General features: G+C 44.8%; 1 protein-coding gene across 1 annotated transcript in view; it reads right to left on the bottom strand.

The window, feature by feature from the left end:
* Nucleotides 1-1,605: 1,605 nt before the first annotated feature.
* Nucleotides 1,606-23,512, bottom strand: part of RAB3B (RAB3B, member RAS oncogene family) — a 60,137-nt gene continuing 38,230 nt past the window's right edge. The window contains exons 3-5 of the mRNA XM_059898480.1: nt 18,017-18,135; nt 14,660-14,784; nt 1,606-2,679 (exon numbers count right to left, since the gene is read on the bottom strand). Coding sequence (XP_059754463.1) covers nt 2,492-2,679; nt 14,660-14,784; nt 18,017-18,135 — 432 coding nt within the window. The 3' untranslated portion in view covers nt 1,606-2,491. The remainder of the gene's footprint in view (nt 2,680-14,659; nt 14,785-18,016; nt 18,136-23,512) is intronic.

Below are 23,512 nucleotides of genomic sequence, written 5' to 3' on the forward strand. Positions count from 1 at the left end.
CCTGAGTAACTGAAAAATTTATTAACAGATTGGAGACATAAGTCTTTTCTCCAGTAGACTTGGAATCTGATGGCCTTGGGATTGAATTCTACTGTGGCTCTAACACTTGCTAGTTGTGTGATCTTGGCCAAGTCTCTTAACTTCTTTGGATCACTGTACTATAAGAAATGTAGTACAGAATGTGGTGAAAAGCACAGACCTTGGAGCCTACTTTCTGGCTTTGAACCCCAGCTTTACCATTTACTCATTATGTGACCTTAGGCAAGCTAGAGAACCTCTTTGTTCCTTAATTTCCTTGTCTTTAAATGAGATTGATTATAGTGCCTCCCTCACAAAGATGTTGGAAAGATAAATGAGTTAATACATGTTAAGTGCTTGGAACAATGCCTAGTATTGAGTAAGCATGACAACAGTGTTAGCTACAGTGATATTGGGTGATAGTCCTCATCTCTTGGGTTTATTTTGCAGATCGACAGAAATGTTGAAGGTGAAAAAAAGAGTCTCAGAGTTATTCATGCCAGAAGGGACCCGAAAGATTACCCACGTAGTCTCCCTCATTTTATAAGTGGGAAATCAAGACTCAGTGATGGGGAACAACTGGTCCAGAGTCACACTTGATTTAAGGGCAGAGTCTGAGTCTCCTGATTCCAAGTCCAAAGTGCCATCCTCGGCACTGTGTCAAAGAAGGCAACATCTCCACAGAGCTGACCCTGAAGGGTCCTTTTATGTAGTCATTGGACCTGTTGCTAGTTAATGCACTTTCCTAGGACAATAAGCTGCATTTAAAATGGAGAGAAAACTTGGGAGAGACTCTCCCTCCTCCCCCACTGACTTCTGAAGTGTCATGTTAGTGCAGGGGGAAGCTGGGGATTCAGGCCAGGGCTGGGAGAAAGATTTTCAGGAATCATTGCTAGCTCCACGTAATTATTTCAGTTAAAAAACAAATATGTGCCTGTGTCCAAACAAGCTAGAACCATGAACTGATGCATTCAGTTTGTTTCTGGTGTCAGAGGCGTGTTTTTTGTTTTTTGTTTTCTTTGGGTGTTTAATTAAGTTGTTTCCACCAGAAGTAGTTTCACATCTGCTCTTCAGTAGAAACTAAGCTTTCACCCTCAAGAGAATGAGATTAGGATTGGAACCTCTGAGTTCATTTTTCCCAATTTTTTCAGGGTCATACCCCCTTAGATTTATTCTGCTTTGAATCACATTTCCCACTTGGACTACTCAGGAGTGATTGAAACATGGGTTGGAGGAAAGGGCAGGATGGGGAGAAGACCCTAAGAAGAATGGCAGATGGGATTAGAACTATTTGATTTAGAGAAAGGGCAGATTCCAGGGGTCATGATTTCTGTTCTCAAATCATCTAAGGGTGTCACGGGGCAGAGGGAGCAGAGACTGTGAAGTCTCTGACAGCAGAGCTGGTACAAATGGAGTGGGAAGAGGAAGAAGAATTTCCAGGAGGCAGATTTCAGCTTAAAGCAAGGAAAACTTTCTGATTATGAGAGATGCCCAAAGATGGTGTGGAGACTGAGCTCCCATCCCTGCCTAGAAGGTATGCTTTAGAAGAGATTTGGCTGTGAGGCTTGACAGCCAATTGTCAGAGACATGAAGATTGGAATTGACTAGTGAGACTTGGTAAAATTTGGGATTCCACCAACTATAAATTTTTCAGATTCTGGGAGTCTAAGAACCAATGACCAGTGTCATGGAGTTCCACAGTTAAGAACCTGCTGGAAAGCAGCAAAATCAGAAATTCGTGACCTGTTTCTTTATCTTGCCTGTGTTTCTCTTTTTCTCTCTTTGTCTTTCTTGAGCTCATGCACTTGCTCTTTCATATAGCAGGAACCTTTGACATTTTTCAGGGGATAATCTTTTTCCTTTAAATGTGTTTCTGACTCAGCCTTTGCTCCTTCAGCATCGTTTAGAGAGGCTGAGCTCTCTGGAGATTAGCTCTGGCCTGTCACCACAGCAACTGCCCAGGCCCTGTGGGCATCCGTGGTAACAGGCGAGGGCTTTGAGAAACAAGGCTTATCTAGCAGTGAGAGGAAGCCCCACAGGGAGCTTGATATGAAACAAGCAGGTTGTGTATGGAGAGGTCTTTTTCAAAAGGATTAACTATGCAGGTGTGTCTCACTTTACACAGTTGGCCAGGCCCTGAAAAGTGTGCGTGGGTGTGTCAAATTTTGGTCAAGGGAGGAAATCTTATTTTAAAGGCAGAAAAGAGACTCGCTTTTCCAAGTTCCTGTAGTGAATCCCCTGCATAAAGTGGATTCTCCTTTTGTAAAATGAACCTCTGCCCACATTGTGACCTAGTTAGTCTAGTGCTGAGTGTCTGTGAGTGGGGCCATCCATAGAGAACCCCAGGGGCATGCTTCCACCTTCACTGCAGGCAAGGAACAGCAGCAAATCAGCTGAGGGGAGACAGAGTATAACGGGGAAGCAGAGTGGGTGTGGTGCCACAATGAAGGGAGACCAGTACAGTGGGCCTTGCCTAGCATGAGCAGCTCTGCTGCAGCAGTGGCGGGGTATCCGAGAGACGGGTGTTCTTGGAGGTGCCCAGCAAGGAGGGGTCTGTGTCCAGCGTATCAGACATCTTGTCGCAAATGGCATCCACCAGACGTTCGAAGGCCTGCCTCACGCTGATGTTCTCCTTGGCGCTGGCTTCAAAGAAGTCAAACCCTGAGGATAGAAGAGAGATAGCAGTAAGGATCTTTCTCTTCCTTTTCATGCCTCCTGGCCAGAACACTCTGCATTAATATAGCCAGTGCTCAGGAGTAAAGCAAGGAGGCCTAATTCCACGGGCAGAGGATTCTGCCTCAAGGAGAGGCTACCGTACCGGGCAGGTATTACCTGCACCGGTTTTAGAGTCAGACGATCCTGGCTCTATCACTGACCAGCTGTGTAACCCTGGGCAAGTCACCTATTTTCTTTATGAATCAATTCCCTGGTTTATAAATTGGGATAATTTTATCTATCTCATAGAATTATTTCAAGGATTAAACAAGATGATGCATGTAAAGTGTATAGTCCTGTGCCTGATACAGGGCAGGGGTGTGTGTGTGTGTGTGTGTGTGTGTGTGTGTGTGATAATTAGGTGTTTTCTGAGTGACTACTTGACTATGTGTACACAGCACTTCAGCTTCCAAAGCATTGATCTCACCCATTATCTCATTTGATCCTCATGTCACCCCTGGGGGAAGGAGGGCTCAGGCAGACCCTCTCCATTTCACTAATGCCCACGCTGTGGCTCAGAGAAGTAAGCTGACCTGCCCAAGGGCACCAGTATAAGAAGCCCAAGCTTTGTCCTTTTTGACCAGGGCTTTCACTCCACTTTCCCCTGCCTCCTACTCACCCCATCCTGGCCAGTCTAGTCTGGGTCCTGGGAGACACTCCAAGATCCACACTGAATAAGCAGAGCTTCATTTGCTCTGTCTACTCACAGACTCACAGAGTTATCTCCCCTCAGATGGGTTCTTCCTCCCTGAATTTCCAGGAATCACCCTGGATCTCTCGCTCTTCACACGGACCCAACAAATTGCCCAGGAAAAACTGCACCTGAAGGATGAGACATTCTTGTCTGTTTTGCACCTTGAGATCCTTAAAGGTACTTTCTGTGACAATGAACAGAACTTGGTTGTCCCAGGAGACATGAGCAAAGCCCTCCTGATTCAGACAAAGCGGCTGCTTTCCAACTGAGGGTCTTGGCCAGGTTGATGGCAGCCCTTAGAAGCATAAGCCTCCATTCTCCATCACGTCCCTGCGCCAGCCTACTCCTTCCTCTTTCGTCTGTCCACCTTCCTCTTTCCCTTCCTTCTGAGTCCATCTTTATTTCTCCTCAAAAGCTTCCCTCTTCCCTTTTTTCCATGTTAGCTCCTTCTTTTCCCCTTATGTTTCTCATACTCCTTGGGATCCTTAATATTTATTGAGTGCCTACTATATGCCAGATGCTATGCTAGGAGCTTTACAAATATTGTCTTCCTTAATCCTCACAACAGCCTGTGGGGTAAATATAATCATCTCCAATTTATAAAAGAAAAATGAAGGCTCTAAGAGATTACCTAACTCACACAAGGTCACGTGACTGTGTTAGTGGAAACTGGTTTTAGATATGGGTCTGGCTAGCTCCTACATCCATACATAGCCCTGCCTCCCGTTTCTTCTCTTTTCTCCCTTTCACTTTCCTTTTTTTTTTTCCCTGATCATATCTTTTTCTTCCTTTGCAAGTCTCTTTGGCCTCCTTTGCTTTTATCTGACTACCACAGTGTCTGAATCTGGGCAAGTCACTTCATCTTTCTGAATCACTTTAACCTCTCTGAGTCTCAGCCTCCTCGTTTGTCAAATAGGAATAATAACAGCGTCTTCCTGCCAAGAGCAATCCGGGAGGATTGAGCGAGACAATGGATAAATTGCTGTGCGAAGTTGCCTGTTATGATGACAGTTTCTTTCTGCTAGTCCTTCATCTGCTCCTCTCACTTCCTCTTCACCCCTTTCTCCCTCTTTTATCATCCTCTCACACAGAGGAGGGGGGTCTCTTTCCTCCTCCCTCCTTCTCCCTATTATCCCATTGTCCACAGAGAGGGCTGAAGCCCCCAGGTACAAACAGGGCTCCTCTTCCCCAGGCCACGCCAGCTTGAAGGCATTCACAATTCCTGCCAGCCCGCCTCTGGTTGACAGCCTCTCCTGTAGCCCATTTCCCGACCTGAGAAAGCAAGGTGCAGAAGTGCCTGCTAATGGAGGACATGTGATGAAGAAGGAAGCAGCTGCTGGCCTGCTGGCTCGTTATCCTCAGTCTGTAGAAACGCAGTTGGCTTAAGAGACCCTCCAGCATGTAGCTTTTCCTTAATGAATATCATAAACATTGACTCTCTGGCCTTTGACTGGTTTGTTACAAGTGACAGTGTTTGGGGAAGTGGGCGGAGTATGTTGCTTGCCTAGGAAAGGGGCAAACAGGTAAAGAAGTAAATAGGCTTAAACCATCAGTTTGGATGAAGATGGGGACACAGGTCAAGACCAGGATCACCAATCCCTTCTGAGGAATTGGCACTGAGGGGAGGACGTGCCCCATTGCGCAGGTGGGCAGTGGGAAGAAGCCCAGAAGTCAGACAGCCTGGATTTGAATATAGTCTCTGTCAGCTACCAGCTGTGTGACCTCAGGCAAATTGCCTAATTTCTCCCAGCCTCTGTATCCTCATCTGTAGAATGGGTGAATATCACCTACCTCATAGGGTGGTAATAAGAATTAAATGCACAAAAGTATGTGAAGTGGTTGGCATGTGGAATACATGACAATTCCCTTTCCCTTATGTTCCCAGCCCATCTGAGTCCCAGCTTCCTTGCCCTTCCATCAGTCCCCAGGGCCTTTGGGGAAAGCCTCTTTTTCTTCATCATTCCGGGCCAATCAATAAACCAGGTCTTTATTGAACATTAACTTTGTGCCAGGTCTTGCCTTGAGTGCCAGGGACAAGGGGAGACCAAATCCAATTGTGGAGAAAAGACACACTTATCAGAGTGTCAGTCCCTCACACGTTCATAGTCCTTAACGATTCCCAAATACAATTTTAAAACAACTTTGTTGGGGGGGGGCAAGGCAAGGGTTATCACTTGTAATTTACAGATAGGGAAACTGAGGCTCAGGGATGGGGCATAAGCCAGGGCTCTATCCCTTATGCCCCCTTGTCTCACTCTCAGTTGGGACAGTGACAGAATACACTATAACCCAGGTAGAACAAACCAGAGGTTGTGCAGGAATGCAGCAGAGGGAGAGAGTGGCAGGGGAGGAGAGGGAGAATAGGCTTCCAAAAGTTAGTGGCGATGGGTGTCTTTAAGGCCAGAACTGAGCAAAACTCTTCACCTGACTAACTTTTTCTTTAGGACTCAGCTTAGGTATGGTTTTGCATCCTCCTCTGTGCTTCCCTCTGCCACAGCACGTGTTACCCTGCATGGTGGAAGTCCATCTGACAAGGAGCTCCCCAAGCAGGGACCACGTCATTCATCTGAGCTCCAGTACCAGCCAGAAGAGTAGGGGCTTGGTGAATGTTAACTGAATGAATGGACAGATGGATGCAGGAGACGGGAATGAGCGTGGAGGGTGTGGCTGAGGGGCTGTGGACAGTGGGGTTCATGAGAACTCATCTCAATAAGCACGGCAAACCCTGTGCTGGGCACTGGGGACACTGAAGTGAATCAGATGCGGTTCCTAACCTTGAGAAGCGGAGGTAGACACACTGACAGTGTGATAAATGCTGTAAGGGTGGGGAGCGAGGGAATTGTCATGGCACAGAGGAGGCACTTATCTGAGTCTGGGGCCCAGGGAAGGTTTCTTGGAGAAGCTGATTCCTAAGCAGATATCAGCTAGATAAAGATATGTGTGAGCACATGCATGTATAGGACACCAGGCAGGGGAAACCGCATAAACACATATAATGGGACAAAAAACAGTCTTGGTATATCCCATAATGACCACAGCAGTTTGTTATCATTAGAGCAGTAAGGTCAAAGTGGTGACAGAAGAGGGAGTAAGTAACCAAACACGGAGAGCGCATATGTCAGGCCAAGGAGGTGTCACCACTGCCGTCTCAAAGATACCCAAGGTATGAGAACTCTGATTCAAGTAACTGGCGCGTGGCCCTGGCCAGCTCGTGGGTCTCTTTTGCTAGCAGAACAATCCCAAATGCACCTCCACCCAACGACTATCAGACTCCTGGAAGGCTCTTCATTAGTAGGTCCAGATGGTAACCTTTTCCTCAGGTTCGTTAGTGAGGAGTCGCAGGAGCTGAGAATCTAGAGAGCTCAGGAAGATGACAACCGATTAATCAGACTGTCCCCCCCGCCCCGTCCTTTCCTCCCTCTAATTGGCCTCAGGACGATGGAATTTCTGCTGCCTTGAATCGGGCCCAATTCTTAGTTGAATCTGAGATGATTCCCACCCCCAAAATGCTCCTGTTTACCTATCTTGTCCAAAGGCAGCTGTCACAGCCCCACAGATTCCGCTGACTCTGTCCACACTGCCTGCTTCTGAATATGACTTTAGAACTCTTTTCAGAAACTCACAACTAGCTAAACTTGCTTCTCCTCACCCTGAAACTGCCCCAGAACATTTCTCCTCTACTTTTATGTTCAAATCCTTTCTCTAGCCTGCTCTGATAACCTCCTCATCTCCATCTTGTATCAGTCTTCAACTCAAGCCCTTCTGGTCACTGATGATTTTGGCAAGGGATTCACTGTCTCCCTTTCCACCCAGGCTTGTACTCATTCTCAGGAACTTCGGGTTTCAGGTGGACAATCCATCCAACACCCTGGCTCTTAAATTTCTTAACCATCTCATTTCCAGCAACATTCTCTCCCGTTTTGTTTCTGCTATGCCCCTGTCCTTATAACTTGAGCTATTTTGACTTAGATTTGTGTCACTGGAACTCAAAGAGGTTTAATTAATCCAATATCCAGCCTCACTAGGTTAACACCCAAGATTCGGCATGGCTCAGCCTCTGTCCACTTCCCCAGCCTCATCTTCCTGGCTCACACCATGCTCCAGAAACATCAACACTCCCTTATTTGGTTTCTTTACTCGTGCTACTACTCTTTAGCTCCTACTCCTAATCCTCTTCATTACTCACCTGTGGAATCCCTGATTGCACAGAGCCTTCCCTTTCTCTTTCCGCCCCATCTCCACTGCTCAGAACATACAATGTACCTCTCCCCTAGACCCCCATGGCACCTGACACGATTGTTTCAGTCAGAATCCATCAGGAAAATGGGAACTGTTCTTAACATCTGAACTAGAGGGAACTGGTTATACGGGTGGTAGAAGAACTAAGAGGCCAAACAGAATACTGAAGAAACCCAGAGATTATTAACAGAAAAGAAAACTATTAATGGGGCCAAAGGAAGTTAAAACTGTGGGAGCAGGAGTCAGAGAAGAGGAGCAGCCTCTAAAGGGGGAGCCTGTCAAGGGGTGGGGGAGACACACATGCAGGTTTTTCCCTTTTCCCCAACTCCCATCACTTGCCAGTGTCTCTCCTTGGCTAAACCCAGCCAGAAGCCACTGGCACAGGAGGCTGGGAAACACAGCCTGAAGAGGTCAACTTCCTAGGGGGCGGTTTCAAGAGAGAGACAGAGCTGGAGAAGGGTGAAGAATGATAGTAAACAGGACGTTGAGATTATCTCTCTACTATTTTGTTTCCCTGGTCAATGAGCATCTTGAGAGCAGGGAACTTATTCACCTCTAGGGCACCAGGGTCCATCATGTGTTCAGTGATTGTGGCAGACTGTTCACTGCCCTCCCTGTAGAAGATTTTATATTCCCACCCACTGCCAAGTGGCTTGCAGTGCCTCCTTGTGGGAGGAATATATCTCCCTTGTCAATCAACATCAGATCTCATCATGTAACTTGCTTTGGCCAATGAATGTGGGCAGACCAAGTCCCAACAGAAGCTTTGAGAGTCTTTGTGTGGCTTAGGCATCTCAGATTGGATCTCAGAGTTGCAATGACATGGACAGAGCTGCAGCTGACTTGCAGCTGGCATGTAATGTGAGTGAGAAATAAACCTTTATTATCCAAGCTCCTGACTTGGGTTATGTGTTACCACAACATAATCTAAAGAATTCTCACCAATACTGGGACTGAGGGTGAAATTTCAAGAGAAACTACTGCAAGCTTTTGGGAAAACACCACTGGGTGATGATACAATGGAAGCGTTAGGATTTTGAGTCTAAAGGCTGAGTTAGAGTACTGGACCTGCCACCTATGACCTGTGTGGCTTAGAAAAGTTACATAATCCTCAAGTGAAAAAAGAAAGACACGGAAGTGTGGCACAGCTCATTGCATGCAAGAAAACATAAATGGTATGAACTCAGGTTCTTCAGTGTAATGGAGCTGAAGACAATGCCGCCTCCCAGACTAGGAGTGAGAGTGAGGGTCACAGGAGAATTGTTGTGAAAACACATTGTGAATCATACATAAGTCACCACACCAAGGTTAGTTATTCTCAATGTCAGCTAGGTCTTTGTTTCTCTGCATGAGGCTGAGTGATGCAAGGTTTCAATTCACCCCAATCCAAAAAACATTTATCAAGCACCTAAAATAAGCAAGGCCATGTACAAGGGTCTGTGGGGACTGAGTGATGAGTGGGGAATTGTGTGAATTGAAATCATGGAGTCAGAGGGATAGAGCTGAACAGACCTTCCCACTCAACTAATCCAAATCCCCTGTTTTTCAAAAGGGCAAAACTGAGACCCAGAAACAGGAAATAAGATGCTCAAGGTCACACAGTATACTAGTGGCAGAAGCAGGATAAAACCTTCAGTCTCCAAACTCCTAGGCTGGTACTTTTCCCTCCACACCTCACTGAAGTGAGCGTTTATGTGTATGTTTCAAAACCACATTTTGAACAGGTTTCTCCTGCCCTTGTAGGCAGAAGCGCATTTCGCTTTTACTAGCATCCCTGGGCTCTAGTCTAGACCCATTCCCAGTCAGATCGAGGAAGAGATAAGGAGCCCCTTTCTGAGCGGCACAAAGAGGTAGAGGCCCTAACATGTCATGCTTCCTGGAATAGGAGTCCCTGAAACTTCTCTGCCCTCCCAAAGATCCACTTGCCTCAGCGACTCTACAGCCTCATCCATGTCCCAGGAACTTTGAGGATATAGAAGACCTGCTGCTACTCAAAGCTTTAATAAATGCTAGTTGCTGGCCATATCAATAGTTCTGGCGGAGAGAGCTGAGAAACACTAAAAGAAAGGGAGTCCTGAAGAGGAATCCCATAAAGCAGAGAATGGCCCTACTGCACTGGCAAGCAGATCACTGAGACTTACTTAATAGTTGGTGTAGCAGAGGGTGAGGATGAGGAAGGCTGAGCATCCTCTCTCACAGCTCACAGATATGATCACATCCTTGCGAAATTCTTGACATGGTCTGCAAGATCCTGCATGATCTGGCCCCTGCCCACCTCTCCACCCTCATCTCCCACTACTCTCCCCTTGACTAGTTAATCCCTGCAACGTGGTCTTTCAATCTCATGAGCGTCTTCAGCTCTAAACTACGTTAGGGCTGGTCTTGATGTGGAACACTCCCCTCCCCAACCCACCCTCAATCTTTGCCTAATTTTTTTCTGATCCTTTAGTTCTCAGCTTAAGCGTTACTTTCTCAGAAGATCTTGACTCTCCAGTCTAAAATTAGGTTTCTCTCTTTTTTACTTTCTTAATAGCACTTCCAGTGGACTTATGTTACTTTCATCTGTCCACCATTCCTTCCTTTATGGAACTTCTACTTTAAACAACTGCGGTGGGACTATAGGTTACAATACTTGCCTCCCCCAGCCACTGGGACAGGCATGTGACTCACAGGTAGCCAATCACAGTCTTCCCTGAGATTGACATAAGGTGGTTGGGAGCAAGAATCCTCTTTTTGCAGAAGTTGGAAGATGTGAATCTGGAGCTGCCATCATCCATCTTACTCCCCATTCAGAGTCTGACTATAGAAAGAGGCTGAAGGCATACACAAAGCTAAGAAATAGTGCAATTAAGTTGCACTCACAAGCTAATAAATTCTATTTTTTTAACTAAAGCTTGTTTGATTTGGGATTTTATCACTTGCCATAATGAGAGTCTTAAGTCAAATAGAACTTAGCACAATTTTTAACAGCTTTATTGAGATATAATTCACATACCATACAATTCACCCATTTACACAATTTTTAATTATATATTTATTTGTATAATTATTTGTTTAATGTCTCTTTCCCCCATTAGTTCCGTGACAGTAAGAATCACAGCTAAGTGCCAAGATAAAACCTGGCTCAGAGTATGTGCTCAATAAATATTTTTCAATAAACAAATGTACGAGTGAATGAGTATCTATCCTGTGCTGGGTGGCTGGGATAATGAAAAAAAATTTTAGACATAACCCCTGCCACTGCTGAGGTCTACCAAGAGAGACAGACATGTAAATAGGCAAGTTCTGGTAAGCAGTAGAGGAAAGCTCAGGAAGTCATGTAGGACTGAGATGGGTTACCTTGACCTACCCAAATCTAACCAATTCATTAAGGCTCTCTTTAAGTACCTTCCTAAACCCTGTAGTAAGAATTAATCTCACTTCCATCTGTTTTCCTACATAAATTAGATAGATCTTTATTGGCTCTACCACTTCCTAATTGTGTAATCTTGAGCAAGAGCCTAATTTTTCAGAGTATTGAACATGACCTACCTTGAAGACTTATAGTGAGAATTAAATGAGATAATTAACGCAAAGCATTTCATATAATGCCTGGCTCAATATATCTCAGCCATTATTACGATATTTGCTGTATAGTGAGGTTAAGTGGTTAGAAGCACAGGCTCTGGAGCCAGACTACTGCTTGAGTTCAAATTCTGACTCTACTTGTTACTAGCTGTGTGACCTTAAGCAAGTTACTCAACTTCTCTGTGCCTCAGTTTTCTCATCTGTTAAAAGAACAACTTGGGGCTTCCCTGGTGGCGCAGTGGTTGAGAATCTGCCTGCCAATGCAGGGGACACGGGTTCGAGCCAAGGTCTGGGAAGATCCCACATGCCGCGGAGCAACTGGGCCCATGAGCCACGATTACTGAGCCTGCGCGTCTGGAGCCTGTGCTCCACAACAAGAGAGGCCGCGATAGTGAGAGGCCCGCGCACCACGATGAAGAGAGGCCCCCACTTGCCACAACTAGAGAAAGCCCTCGCACAGAAACGAAGACCCAACACAGCCAAAAATAAATAAATTTAAAAAATAATCTGTTTGTACTTTAAAAAAAAAAAAAAAAGAACTTGGATATAAGAAAAGTACTTATCTCAGAGGGTTCTAGGGGGATTAAGTTAAATGAGTAATACTTTAAACACTTAGAATAGGGCCTGGCACATGGTAAACACCTAATAAATGTTTAACTAACACACCTTTTTAAAATGCTAGTCATAAGGGTCTGGCATGCTGGCTATATTTTTTCCAAATATAAAATTAACTCACCTTTTAAAAACTTAGTCTTGTTTAACTTTAAGGGCTTGACATGCTGATTATATATTTTTTCTAACACACACAAAAATATATACATAAAATCATCTTGCACACTTCCAGTGACATGAATCTCCCGCTTGGGGAAGCATTACTCTAGACTCACACAATCCAATGATTTATGGCTCCCTAAACACAGAGTGCTGTTCCTTGCCTTTGCCAGTGTTATTCCCCCGCCTGGAACGTCCTTGCCTTTCTTTCTCACTTGGCTACTCCTACTTGTCTTCAAGACTCAGCGTGGGCATCATGTTCTCTGACCCCAACTGAATAGGTGCCTTCTCTGTGCTCCCACAACCCCGGCACATCCCCCTATCACAACACTGATCACCAGGTGGATCACTGTTTCTGTCTCAGACCAGAGAACATAGCCTATTTCACAGCACAGTACTTGGCATGGAATAGGAGCTCAGGAAGTCGTAATTAGAATGAAGTAAAATGAAGTAGCCAAATACTTGACTCCATAAAATTTTAATCAAAACATAGTCTTGTAGTGTTTACTCACTGCCAGGCCATTTGCCAGACACGGTGGGTATAAAGATAAACAAGACTCATTTCCTGTCCTCATGGAGCTTTCTGGAGACAAGTATGGAAACAAGTGCACCCAAGTGTGATGGGTACTGTGCCTGTTGCATGTACGGGGTATGCTAAGTGGGGGCACAAAGAAAAGAGCTGGGGGAATATGGAAGAGGCTTCAGAGCAGTGAAGATATTCTGAAAGCTGAGTGGGCTTTCAACAGCTGGATAAAAGTAGGGGATGAGGAGTAGAAAAGAGCCTTTCAAACAGATGGCACATCACTGATCCAGGGAGAGCGCTGGGAGTCTCGGGGACAGCAGGCTGAAGACATAAAGAGATAGCCTGAGGTCACCCATGTGAGGGCTTCGCCACATGCTTACTGTTCTGCGAACTGTCGGAATGGGGAGAGGCACATTCTGGACCCTGAGAACCTCTGTGATGGGGCAAGAACCATCAAGAGCCAAATGGCCCAACCTCCGTGCTTATTAAGCACCTACAGTGTGTTAATTTCTATTCCAGGCCACACTAGCGAACAGGAGAGGGAAGAAAGAAGTATAGGACACTCTCCTATACATCTACTCATAATACACATAACACAAATATATATAAGACACAATTCACACTTGTATATTATACAATTTTCCCACCTACCAGCCCAAATATCTGTACTTCAGAAACTGGCAGAGAATATAACTTTAAACTCCCTATTCCTCAATACTTACAGCACCTAGGTTGTAAGAAATACTTTGGGAGACTGGCTAAAAGCTAAGCAGTACGCTCATTCTTCTAGAAGAAGACTTCTCTAAGGTGATCCTACATTGAACCCCAATACAGAAAAGAAAAGAAAAAAAGGAAGAAAAGAAAGGCTGCTCTTTTAAGCAAGTGTAGGTAGGTGTCCTGCTGTGCAGTCACTGAGACACATCTGAGGCACCTGGGTCTCAGTAGAGCACAAGGATCAAGGTGCTTTAACCTTGGAAAAAGTCAGAGCATCACTGAGCTGCATGCTTAAGCCACGTTGTCTCATCCCTCATACAATTACTTTTGTCGTGAATTGTATTTTGGTAACAAAGCATCAGTTTACATTGAGAGAAATTGTAAGACACAGCCTACGATGTTCAGTGTTGTAGTTGCTATAAGGCATGTTTGATATTAAGGACATTGTCGCATTCAGCATATAGAGTCTGCTCTACAGTTGCCAGTGGAGAGCAGTGTTTCTCTGGAATAATGGACTTGTCTTCATCTTAAGGACCATCTCTGAACCATGTAACTGATTATGTTTCCCTCTTTGCAGTGGTTGCTGGGAAGCTCAAAGCAAATATTTTGGCCCAACTCTTGTACATGCCCAAAAACTTATAAAATATACACTTATCTCACCCCTGGCCTCCCCTTATATTCTCCTACACTTGCTTTCCCTTTGCTTCAATTGTCTCACTTATTTTTTTTATTGATGTATTGATACTATGATGATTTTTATAGGATACCTCAAATCCTTTGTGGAAGGAGCTGGTTAAAAAAAAGATTTCATAAATTTACATTTTATTTATACGTTCAAGGACCTCCCTGGTGGAACAGTGGTTAAGAATCCGCCTGCCAGTGCAGGGGACATGGGTTCGATCCCTGGTCCTGGAAGATCTCACATGCTGTGGAGCAACTAAGCCCGTGCGCCACAACTACTGAGCCTGCACTCTACAGCCTGCGAGCCACAACTACTGAGTCTGCGTACCACAACTACTGAAGCCCGTGCACCTAGAGCCCATGCTCCACAACAAGAGAATCCACCGCAAGAAGAAGCCTGAGCACCGCAATGAAGAGTAGCCCCCGCTCACCGCAACTAGAGAAAGCCCGTGTGCAGCAACGAAGACCCAATGCAGCCAAAAATAAATAAATCTATAAAAAAATTATTTATGCATTCAATGTAACAAAATATACATGTATCATAAATAATGAATACCTAGAATTCACTAGCACAAAGCCCATATGTACATCACACAAATATGAAACAATACACACAGAGCACATATGCACATAATTCACAATCACAGCACATCCTTAATGTCACAAATACAAACACACACACACCTGTCCTCTCCATTTGCCCCACTCCCATGCACAAACACGTGTCGTGCACATACCAAGCTGCTCTGCGAGGAGCCGGCCCTTCTCGGTGGGAACAACCCTCTCTTCCTCCATGTCACACTTGTTCCCCACCAGGATGACCTGCGCATTGTCCCAGGAGTAGGTCTTGATCTGAGTAGCCCTAAAGAGAGATAGAGAGATGACAGTGTTAATGACATCCTCCTAGGCTGGAAAGGACCCTGCAAAGCTCACAGAAGCCCCTTCAGTGGGGTTCGCAACACACGAGATACTGTCAACTAATTCAGCCTGGGACAGTCAGACCTCTGCTCCTGCTGGCTGTCACAGATGCTGACCCTTAAGCCCTGGCTGCAAACTTCACTCAGCTATTTGGAGTCCACCTCTAATGCCCTCTCCTCACAGGGCAGAGAGCTCTTTCTAAAACATCTATCAGATGATTCGTCCTTTCTTAAAAGCCTTCTCCGGTCCCTGGACTAGCTAAGCGATGAAGTCTAGATCCCTCAGTTAGGCGTTCAAGACCATTCCCATCCTGTCTCTCCAGCCTCATCACCCTTCCTCTCACTTCACAAACCTCACCCATTCCTCAAAGGCTCTTCCATGGCATGTGCCTTTGCCTTCCCCACACTAAGTCATCCTCCAAGGCCCAGGGCTGATCCCCCAGTTGCCTGGGGGAGTGAGCCTTCTCAAGCTTCCCCTGGCCCAGCAAGCCTCTCCCTCCTCCTCTGTGATTCATAAATCTTCACTGAGGCCTTAGAGCATTATTATTTGTAGAAACCAAAATGTCAGCAGTGGTTTCCTTCACATAGGATGATTATGAGATTTTATTTATTTATTTATTTTTGGCTGCGTTGGGTCTTCATTGCTGCGTGCAGGCTTTCTCTAGTTGTGGCGAGCGGGAGCTACTCTTCACTGCTGTGCGCGGGCTTCTCATTGTGGTGGCTTCTCTTGCTGTGGAGCATGGGCTCTAGGCGCGCAGGCTTCAGTAGTTGTGGCATGCAGGCTCAGTAGTTGTGGCTTGCAGGCTCTAGAGCGCAGGCTCAGTAGTTGTGGTGCACGGGCTTAGCTGCTCCGTGGCATGTGGGATCTTCCCAGACCAGGGATCAAACCCGTGTCCCCTGCATTGCCAGGCAGATTCTCAACCACTGAGTCACCACTGAAGTCCCAAAACTTTAAAAAAATACTTTACTTTTCAAAATTTTGAAAGTGAGCATGTATTACTCTTATAATGAGAAACAAACTTTTAAACAGAGGAAATAAAATCAGACCTTTTTATTGAGGAGACATCCTTTTGTGGAGTTGGCCTAACTCTGTCTCCAGATACCTCATCAGGTAGAAACAATTACCTCCCCTTTTGTTCCCCTACTCTTTTTTGTGGCACCGTCACATTTGGCTGAATTTATCTGTCTCTCCTTGAGGGCAGGGACAGGCTTATTCATCTTTGGGGTGCCAACCCCCAGCACAGAGCACAGAGAAAAGAAGTCATTGATTGTCTGATGAAGGAAGAAGCCAGCAAATGGTTAATCCTGAAGCAGATCTAAATAAAATCTGACCCTATCCTGACACTGACACTCAATCTAACTCAACCCTAACTGCAACCTAGACCTATTGCCTGCTCCTAAAGCTGATCTCACCACCAATCTTCTCTTTAAGGGTGAAAAGCCACTCCCTCAAAGGATGGATTTTACTCAACCACCATTTGTGGTAAACCGACAGAGAGCCAGGTTCTGTGCTGGGTACTGGGGCTTAGATGGCAGGTGGGTGCTAGGCTGGGACCAAGTTTCCCAGAGGTAAAACTAAAGGCCAGAGCTTGGGAAAGATAGACATTCAGTCCTCAGCTTCAAGACAGGTACCTGGAGCCAACTCCCCAAGTCTCCCATGCCACTCTTCTGTCATCTTCCTCCCTCCTCCCACCATCATCCTGGCTCAGCTCCCAGATTAGCAACTTAGGTTATTCTTGGAGGAATCGTCACCAGGTGTTAAAGTCACTGTGTCCCTGAGGCAGAATGAACAGGGACTGATGGAGAGAGGGAAGGAGGTCAAGGCCGACAGGAAATGGGCAGTGTGGAGATACTTAAAGAAAGAGCTAATCACTTCGTGGTGGGAGGTGGTGGGGAAAGATGGAGACATGGGAGGAGGAGAGAAAAATCATGACTGGAGGGAAGAGAGGGAACAAGAAAGGAAAAAAGCAGGAGAAAAAAGAGGCATAAAGAGAGAGGAAGAGAAAAAAGAGGGAGGAAAGGAGAAAAAAGGAAGGTGGAGAGAAGGACTTGTTAAAAGGAAAGGGGGAGAAAGGAGGAAGAAGGGGATGACCAACAGACTAAGAAGGACCACACATGAGTGACAGGCATGCGGTGGCACCCTAGACTGCTGCTCAGAACTCGGGGGTGGGCGGGGAGAACGTGGCAAGCAGCCTGCAAGGTCACTCCCAGCTCAAGGCTCCAAGGCACCAACAGGGCTGCACATAGTCATGACAACTGTTCCTTGGGAGGTGGGAAGTCTTCAAAGGGTAGCTGTTGGGCAAAGAAGAGTAGGAGACAAGCTTGGCACTGGCCCGCACTGCTGCTGTGTGCCCAGCCTACTCAGCCTCTCTGATTGTGAAGAAGAGCCAGGCACACACGCTCCATCTTTCCCATCCTTTCCACTGATTAGGGGCACCGGGTCCTGGCCCTCTGTCTCACCTGCCCTTCCTCTCGTGCTCCCTTCTCCCTGTGAGTAATGCTCCAGGAAGAAAGATGTACGTTGCTCAGAGGTTATACCTCTGGGGAACTGTGCCGATTTCTATCGTATCAAGATATTGAATCTTTATGAATTTGGACCCCCGGCTCAGGGATAAACTTTATAGGGAAGCAATATGTGGATTCACTTAGCACTATGTCCAGAATGATCTCTCTAAAACACTAATTTGAACCTTTTGTTTCCCTGTTCAAATGTCCTCACCTACCAGATAAAATCCAAATCCCTCACCCACCCCAGCACACAGAATCCTTCATGACCTCTGCTCTTCTTACCCTCTCACCTACCTTCTTGTCTTTGCACATCTGTACTCTTTTTCTGGAACATTCTTACCCATTTGTCCCTCTGGCTAACTCCTGTTCATCTTTTAAAATGCAGCATATGTGTCAGCAATTCCAGGACAACTTCCCTGACTTCCCAGGCTGGGTCAGAGCCCTCCGCTGGGTTCCCACAGCCCTGGTGCCACTCTCATCACTGCACCTGTCACATGATATTTTCATTGCCTGCTCACTGATCTGTCCTCTCCTCTCACTGTGAACTTTTTGAGGACAGGAGCCATGTCTGATTCATTCGAGTTTCCCTAGCACTTAGCACAGAGCCTAGTACATATACTAGGTTTTCATGAACAGTTTGATGAGTGGGTGAATGGACGAATCTCATACCAGTCTTGGACAGCATTAAAGGATTCCTCATTGGTGACGTCATACATCAGGATGAAGCCCATGGCTCCACGGTAATAGGCTGTGGTGATGGTCCGGTACCGCTCCTGCCCAGCCGTGTCCTGGGTGGGAAAAGGAAAGAGTCAGCCTCCTAGAAAGACTGCTTTGTTTCTAAAGAGTCCCCAGGACAATTAAAATCATCCAAAGTCTATTTAAGGAGCACCTATTATGTATCTTGTATTGTACTTGGTGACTAGAATAAAATGGTTTTTGAAACCTCATAGAAATTAATAAGAAGATAATTAAAATCCCAATAGAAAAATGAGCAGGAGTAAAGAAAAATTCACAGAAGAAATGTAAATGGATAATTATTATATTAATAGGTTTTAACCTTATTTTTAATTATAATTCCCATTATAGTTGAGGATGTAGTGAGATGTATAACCTCATACCTTGCTTGTGGGAGTGACACTTGGTTCAATCTTTCTGGTAATCAATTTGGAAGTCCCAAGAGCATTAAAAATCGTTGTACCCTTTGAACTAGAAATTTTTCCTTCTAAAAACTTTTTCTACAAAAATAGAATATCAGACAAATATTTATGCACAAAAATGCTTCTTACAACCTTATTTAGACATTGAAAAACTAACATCAACCTATATATATTCAACAATAGGAGAATGGTTAAAATACAAGATTTTTAATGTATTTATTTATATAAGAATATTTATTATAATGGAACAATGCTTGTAAGTGTGATATAATGTCAGTTTCATAACTATATATGCAGGAAGAAAACTGGAAAGAAACACATCAAAAGGTTAATAGTGATTATCTCTATATGAGAGATAAGAATTACCAGGATTTTCATTTTCTTCAGGTATTTTTATTTTCTCTATGCTGAGCATGTATTACTTATATAAGGAGAAACAAATAAACATTTTTACTAAAAAAAGACGAAGACAATTCTTTATCTCAGGCAGCTCACAGTCTAGTTGGAAAGACAAACATGTAAGCTAGATAAGCCAAGCCCCACAACAAAGTGTTACTGGAGTACACTGGGATGTGTCACAATGTCCACACGGTCCTTATGTGAGGGACCAGCCGGTCTTCTCTGAATCGTTAGTTTTAGATGTGTGATACTTGAGCATGTATAAAACATTTCCTCATATATTATCTTATTTAAATTTTATAATAATCTCTATGAGGTAGGGATCAGTATTTACCTTCTGTAGTTGAGAATGCAAAAATGCAGAAAGGGTAAGTGATTTTTCCAAGGTCACAAAGCTGGTGACAAAAGCTATGCCTTAAATCTAGGACTTCTGATTCCAAGTCCAATGCACATACCATTATACCTCAATCAATAAAAGATTTATCCACAGGCATTTACTGAACACTATCCATAATGATAATAAAAACAAATAGGGACTTCCCTGGTGGTCCAGTGGGTAAGATTCTATGCTCCCAATGCAGGGGGCCTGGGTTCGATCCCTGGTCAGGGAACTAGATCCCGCATGCATGCTGAAACTAAAAAGTCCACATGCTGCAACTAAGAGTCACACGCTGCAACTAAGATGTCTGCATGCCACAACTAAGAAGCCTGCATGCGGGACTTCCCTGGTGGCACAGTAGTTAAGAATCCACCTGCCAATGCAGGGGACACAGGTTTGAGCCCTGGTCCAGGAAGATCCCACATGCTGCGAAGCAACGAAGCCTGTGCGCCACAACTACTGAGTCTGCACTCTAGAGCCTGCGAGCCACAGCTACTGAGCCCGCGTGCCACAACTACTGAAGCCTGTGCACCTAGAGCCCGTGCTCTGCAACAAGAGAAGCCACCGCAATGAGAAGCCCGTGCACCACAAAGAAGAGTAGCCCCAGCTCACCGCAAGTAGAGAAAGCCCGTGCGCAGCATGAAGACCCAAAGCAGCCAAAAATAAATAAATTAATTTAAAAAATAAAAATAAAAAATAAGAAGCCTGTATGCCACAACTAAGACCCAGCACAGCCTAAATAAATAAATAAATAAATAAATAAATAAATAAATAAATGGTTAAAAAAATAAAAACAAATAATGAGAACAATAAAAATTATAACCTGCCATTAATTGTACATATGTTGCACCTGTTATCCACAAACTTTAGAAAAACCCTGTAGGGTACATATTATTACTCCCATTTTACAGATGAGAAAACTGAGGTTCAGAGAGATTGCCCATCAAATGTAAGAACTGGGATTCAAAACAAGTATGTCTGACTCCTACATCCATTACAGTATATTGCCTTGGCTATGAATCATACTTTGTGTGACACAGAAATGGAACAAGGACCATCCTTGCCCTAAGGAAGCCTCAGTAAAAGTAAAGAGGTGGCTAAGGCATACCACTGAACCCATAATTAGCAATATGTGGCAGTATGTCATCAGTACCAGGTATGTGGCATAAAGAAAATGTGTCACACAAGTCAGATAAGGTAGAAACATGGTGGTTTTAGGTAGTTATGGAAGACGTCAAAGCAGAGATAGTGTACCAGTTAGGGTAGACTGGGTTATTCAATAATACGCAATCTCAAAATCTCAGCAGCTTCAAAAACAAGGTTTTATTTTTCACTATTTTTACATATCCATCAAGGGTTGGGTGGGTGCTCTGCTTTTTGTCTTCCTCATTCCAGGATAAAGAGTGACAGGGTGGCTACAAGAGGGAAAGAAAGTGTATGAGTCATGTGTTGGCTATTCCACTTTTCCCATTCACTGGCCAAAGCAAGTCACATGCCCATACCGAAGAAAGCACAATCCTATAATACACCCAGGAGGAGAATGGGAAATGTGGTAGATGGCATAACCACTCCCATGGATAGAAACTGTACCAAGCCCAGGAGCATTACCTACAGATGTGCTTACTTGGTAACAGAAGGAGGACAACAGGGATCTTCCAAAAGAAGAATTTTCCAAGCAGAGAAGTGAAGGAAAGGTATTTTGGCAGAAGGAAGATATTTTTCCAGTGACTACTCCAGAAGAACTTAAGGAACGGTGGGAAATGAGTAGGAGATGAAGCTAGAAAGAGCTTTGAATGCCGTGCTATGGAGTTTGAACTTGATCTTTTTAGGATCAAAGATTTTGAGACAGGAGATTAACATGATTGGATCTGAACTTTAGAAAGATTACTCTGACTCTGATGTGGAGAATGAACTGGAGGAAGTAGAGATGGGAGGCAGGAAGGCTGGTTGATTAGATCTTTGCAGTGGTTCAGGTGCGACCTAAGATAGATTTGAACTAGAGTTGTAGCAATGGGGATGGAGTAGAAATAGACTCAAGAGGTATTTAAGAGGTGGATTACAGGGCATGATGACAGATAGGTTTTGTTTCTGGCAGGGCTCAGTTTCTTCATGTCCTGAGCAATTCAGCTCTGACCCAGATTTGCACATTACTCAGCAAAACAAAATCTGCATTTAACACACCCACCATCCTTGGAGAGCATAGGAATCACCATCTTCTGTTTGTTGAGCAGGTTTTTGGGTGTCTTACTCGTTACTTCAAGCAGCCTATCAGAGTATTCCTTCTGACCACATACAGTACTTCTCCCTAAGAGTTCTGGCAAACAGAATTTTATCCAGCTCATGAATGGGTGAGTGGATGAATGAATGAAGAGATAGATGATTGAGTGAGTGAGTGAGTGAGTGAGAGTGAGTGAGTAAACATCTAACACAGGAATCTTAGGCACTAATATTAGAGAAATATTCACTGTCTGCCATATCTCACAAAAGTTCTGTGTGTGTGTGTGTACCTATGAAACACTGCAGCAGAATTTGATCCTCCCCTCCCACGCTCTTACCTCTGCTTCCTGAGCTCCTCAGAGCTAACACAACACATGAGACTCCTCCCTCCCATCTACAGGCTCAGACTCTAAATCTTGTCCTGTAGGGTTTAGGATTAAGCCACCTGTCCAGACTGGTGATCTAAAGGCCCAAGCAGGATTTCTGAGCAACTGCACTGCCAGCAGTTCTCATCTTTTCTCATTCCGCCTGCATTATACCACTTCTCGATGAGAGTTTCTAGTCTCTTATCTCTGCCTGGAGCCTGGCCCTGTGCCCCAGCTCTTTGACAAAGAATCCTGCCACCCAACTGATGCCCAATTAATTGGAAATCCTGGTATAGAATAATAAATGAGCTTGGACATAGAATCAGTTTCACCTCTGTACTCCCAGTGCCTAGCACAGGGCTATGCACACAGTAGGGATTCAATCACCACCTTGTTAAACAAAAAGGCCATATAGTTTTAAGGTTAGGAGCATGGTCTCTGGAATTAGACTTCTGGGTGTAAACCCCTCTTTTAGCATTTACTATGTGACAATGGTAGGCAGCCTCTAAAATGGCTCCCAGTGATTGCTGTCTCCTGGTATTCATGCTCTTGGGTAATCCCCTCCTGGGGCCATTTTCCTTTCGGGGCCTTAGTTTCTTCAGGCAAACGGGAATAATAACAATACCTATTTCACAAAGTTATCGTGAAGATTAAGAACGTTATTATATCTAAAATGCTTGGAACAGTTCCTGATACAGAGTAAATGCCACTTAGGCGTTACTTTTGTACTTCCACAGTCAGCCCCAGGAGCAGGGCCAGCTTCCCAGGGTCTGCCCAACAGGAGTGAATGAGTCTCATGCCATGTGCCACTTCCTTCTCATTCAAACCTGCCCAGGGCTGCCTCCACCCAGGGTCTCAATACGATGCTTCCCTCTAGGAGCAGAAAGTTGGCCAGAGAGAAAGGGAATGGATGAGTTAAGAGTTGAGCAGGCTTTGGACTTCCCTGGTGGTGCAGTGGTTGAGACTCTGTCTGCCAATGCAGGGGACACGGGTTCCATCCCTGGTCCGGGAAGATCCCACATGCCGCGGAGCAACTAAGTCCATGAGCCACAACTACTGACCCTGCACTCTAGAGCCCACAAGCCACAACTACTGAAGCCCGCACACCTAGAGCCTGTGCTCCGTAACAAGAGAAGCCACCACAATGAGAAGCCTGCGCACCACAATGAAGAGTAGCCCCTGCTCGCCACAACTAGAGAAAAGCCCACACGCAGCAACAAAGACCTAATGCAGCCAAAAATAAATGAATAAAATAAATAAATTTATTTAAAAAAAAGGGTTGATCAGGCTTTGGTCTGACTCCCAGCTCTGCCACTCATCAACTGTGTGCTTTTGGACAGCTTGGTTTTTTTCATCTCTCTGAGGCTCAGCTTCCTCACGATTCGAATGGAATAATGCTGCCTGCTTTGTAGGGTGTTTGTAATTAAATAAGATTTTTTTAAATGTCTGGCTGATAATAGGTACTCAAATATAGGAGTATTTGTCATTTTCATTATCATTTAACTTTTCTAAGCCTTAATTTCCTCATCAATAAAGTGGTGATAATAATACCAGCCCTGAGGTGGTTATGTGAGGATTAGAGACAATGCACTGGTAGAGCTTGGCAGAGTGCCAGGCACATAGTAGGTGCTCAATAAAGTTCATAGTA

This window comes from Balaenoptera ricei, chromosome 1, assembly GCF_028023285.1.
Source record: "Balaenoptera ricei isolate mBalRic1 chromosome 1, mBalRic1.hap2, whole genome shotgun sequence".
NCBI classification, from domain to species: domain Eukaryota; kingdom Metazoa; phylum Chordata; class Mammalia; order Artiodactyla; family Balaenopteridae; genus Balaenoptera; species Balaenoptera ricei.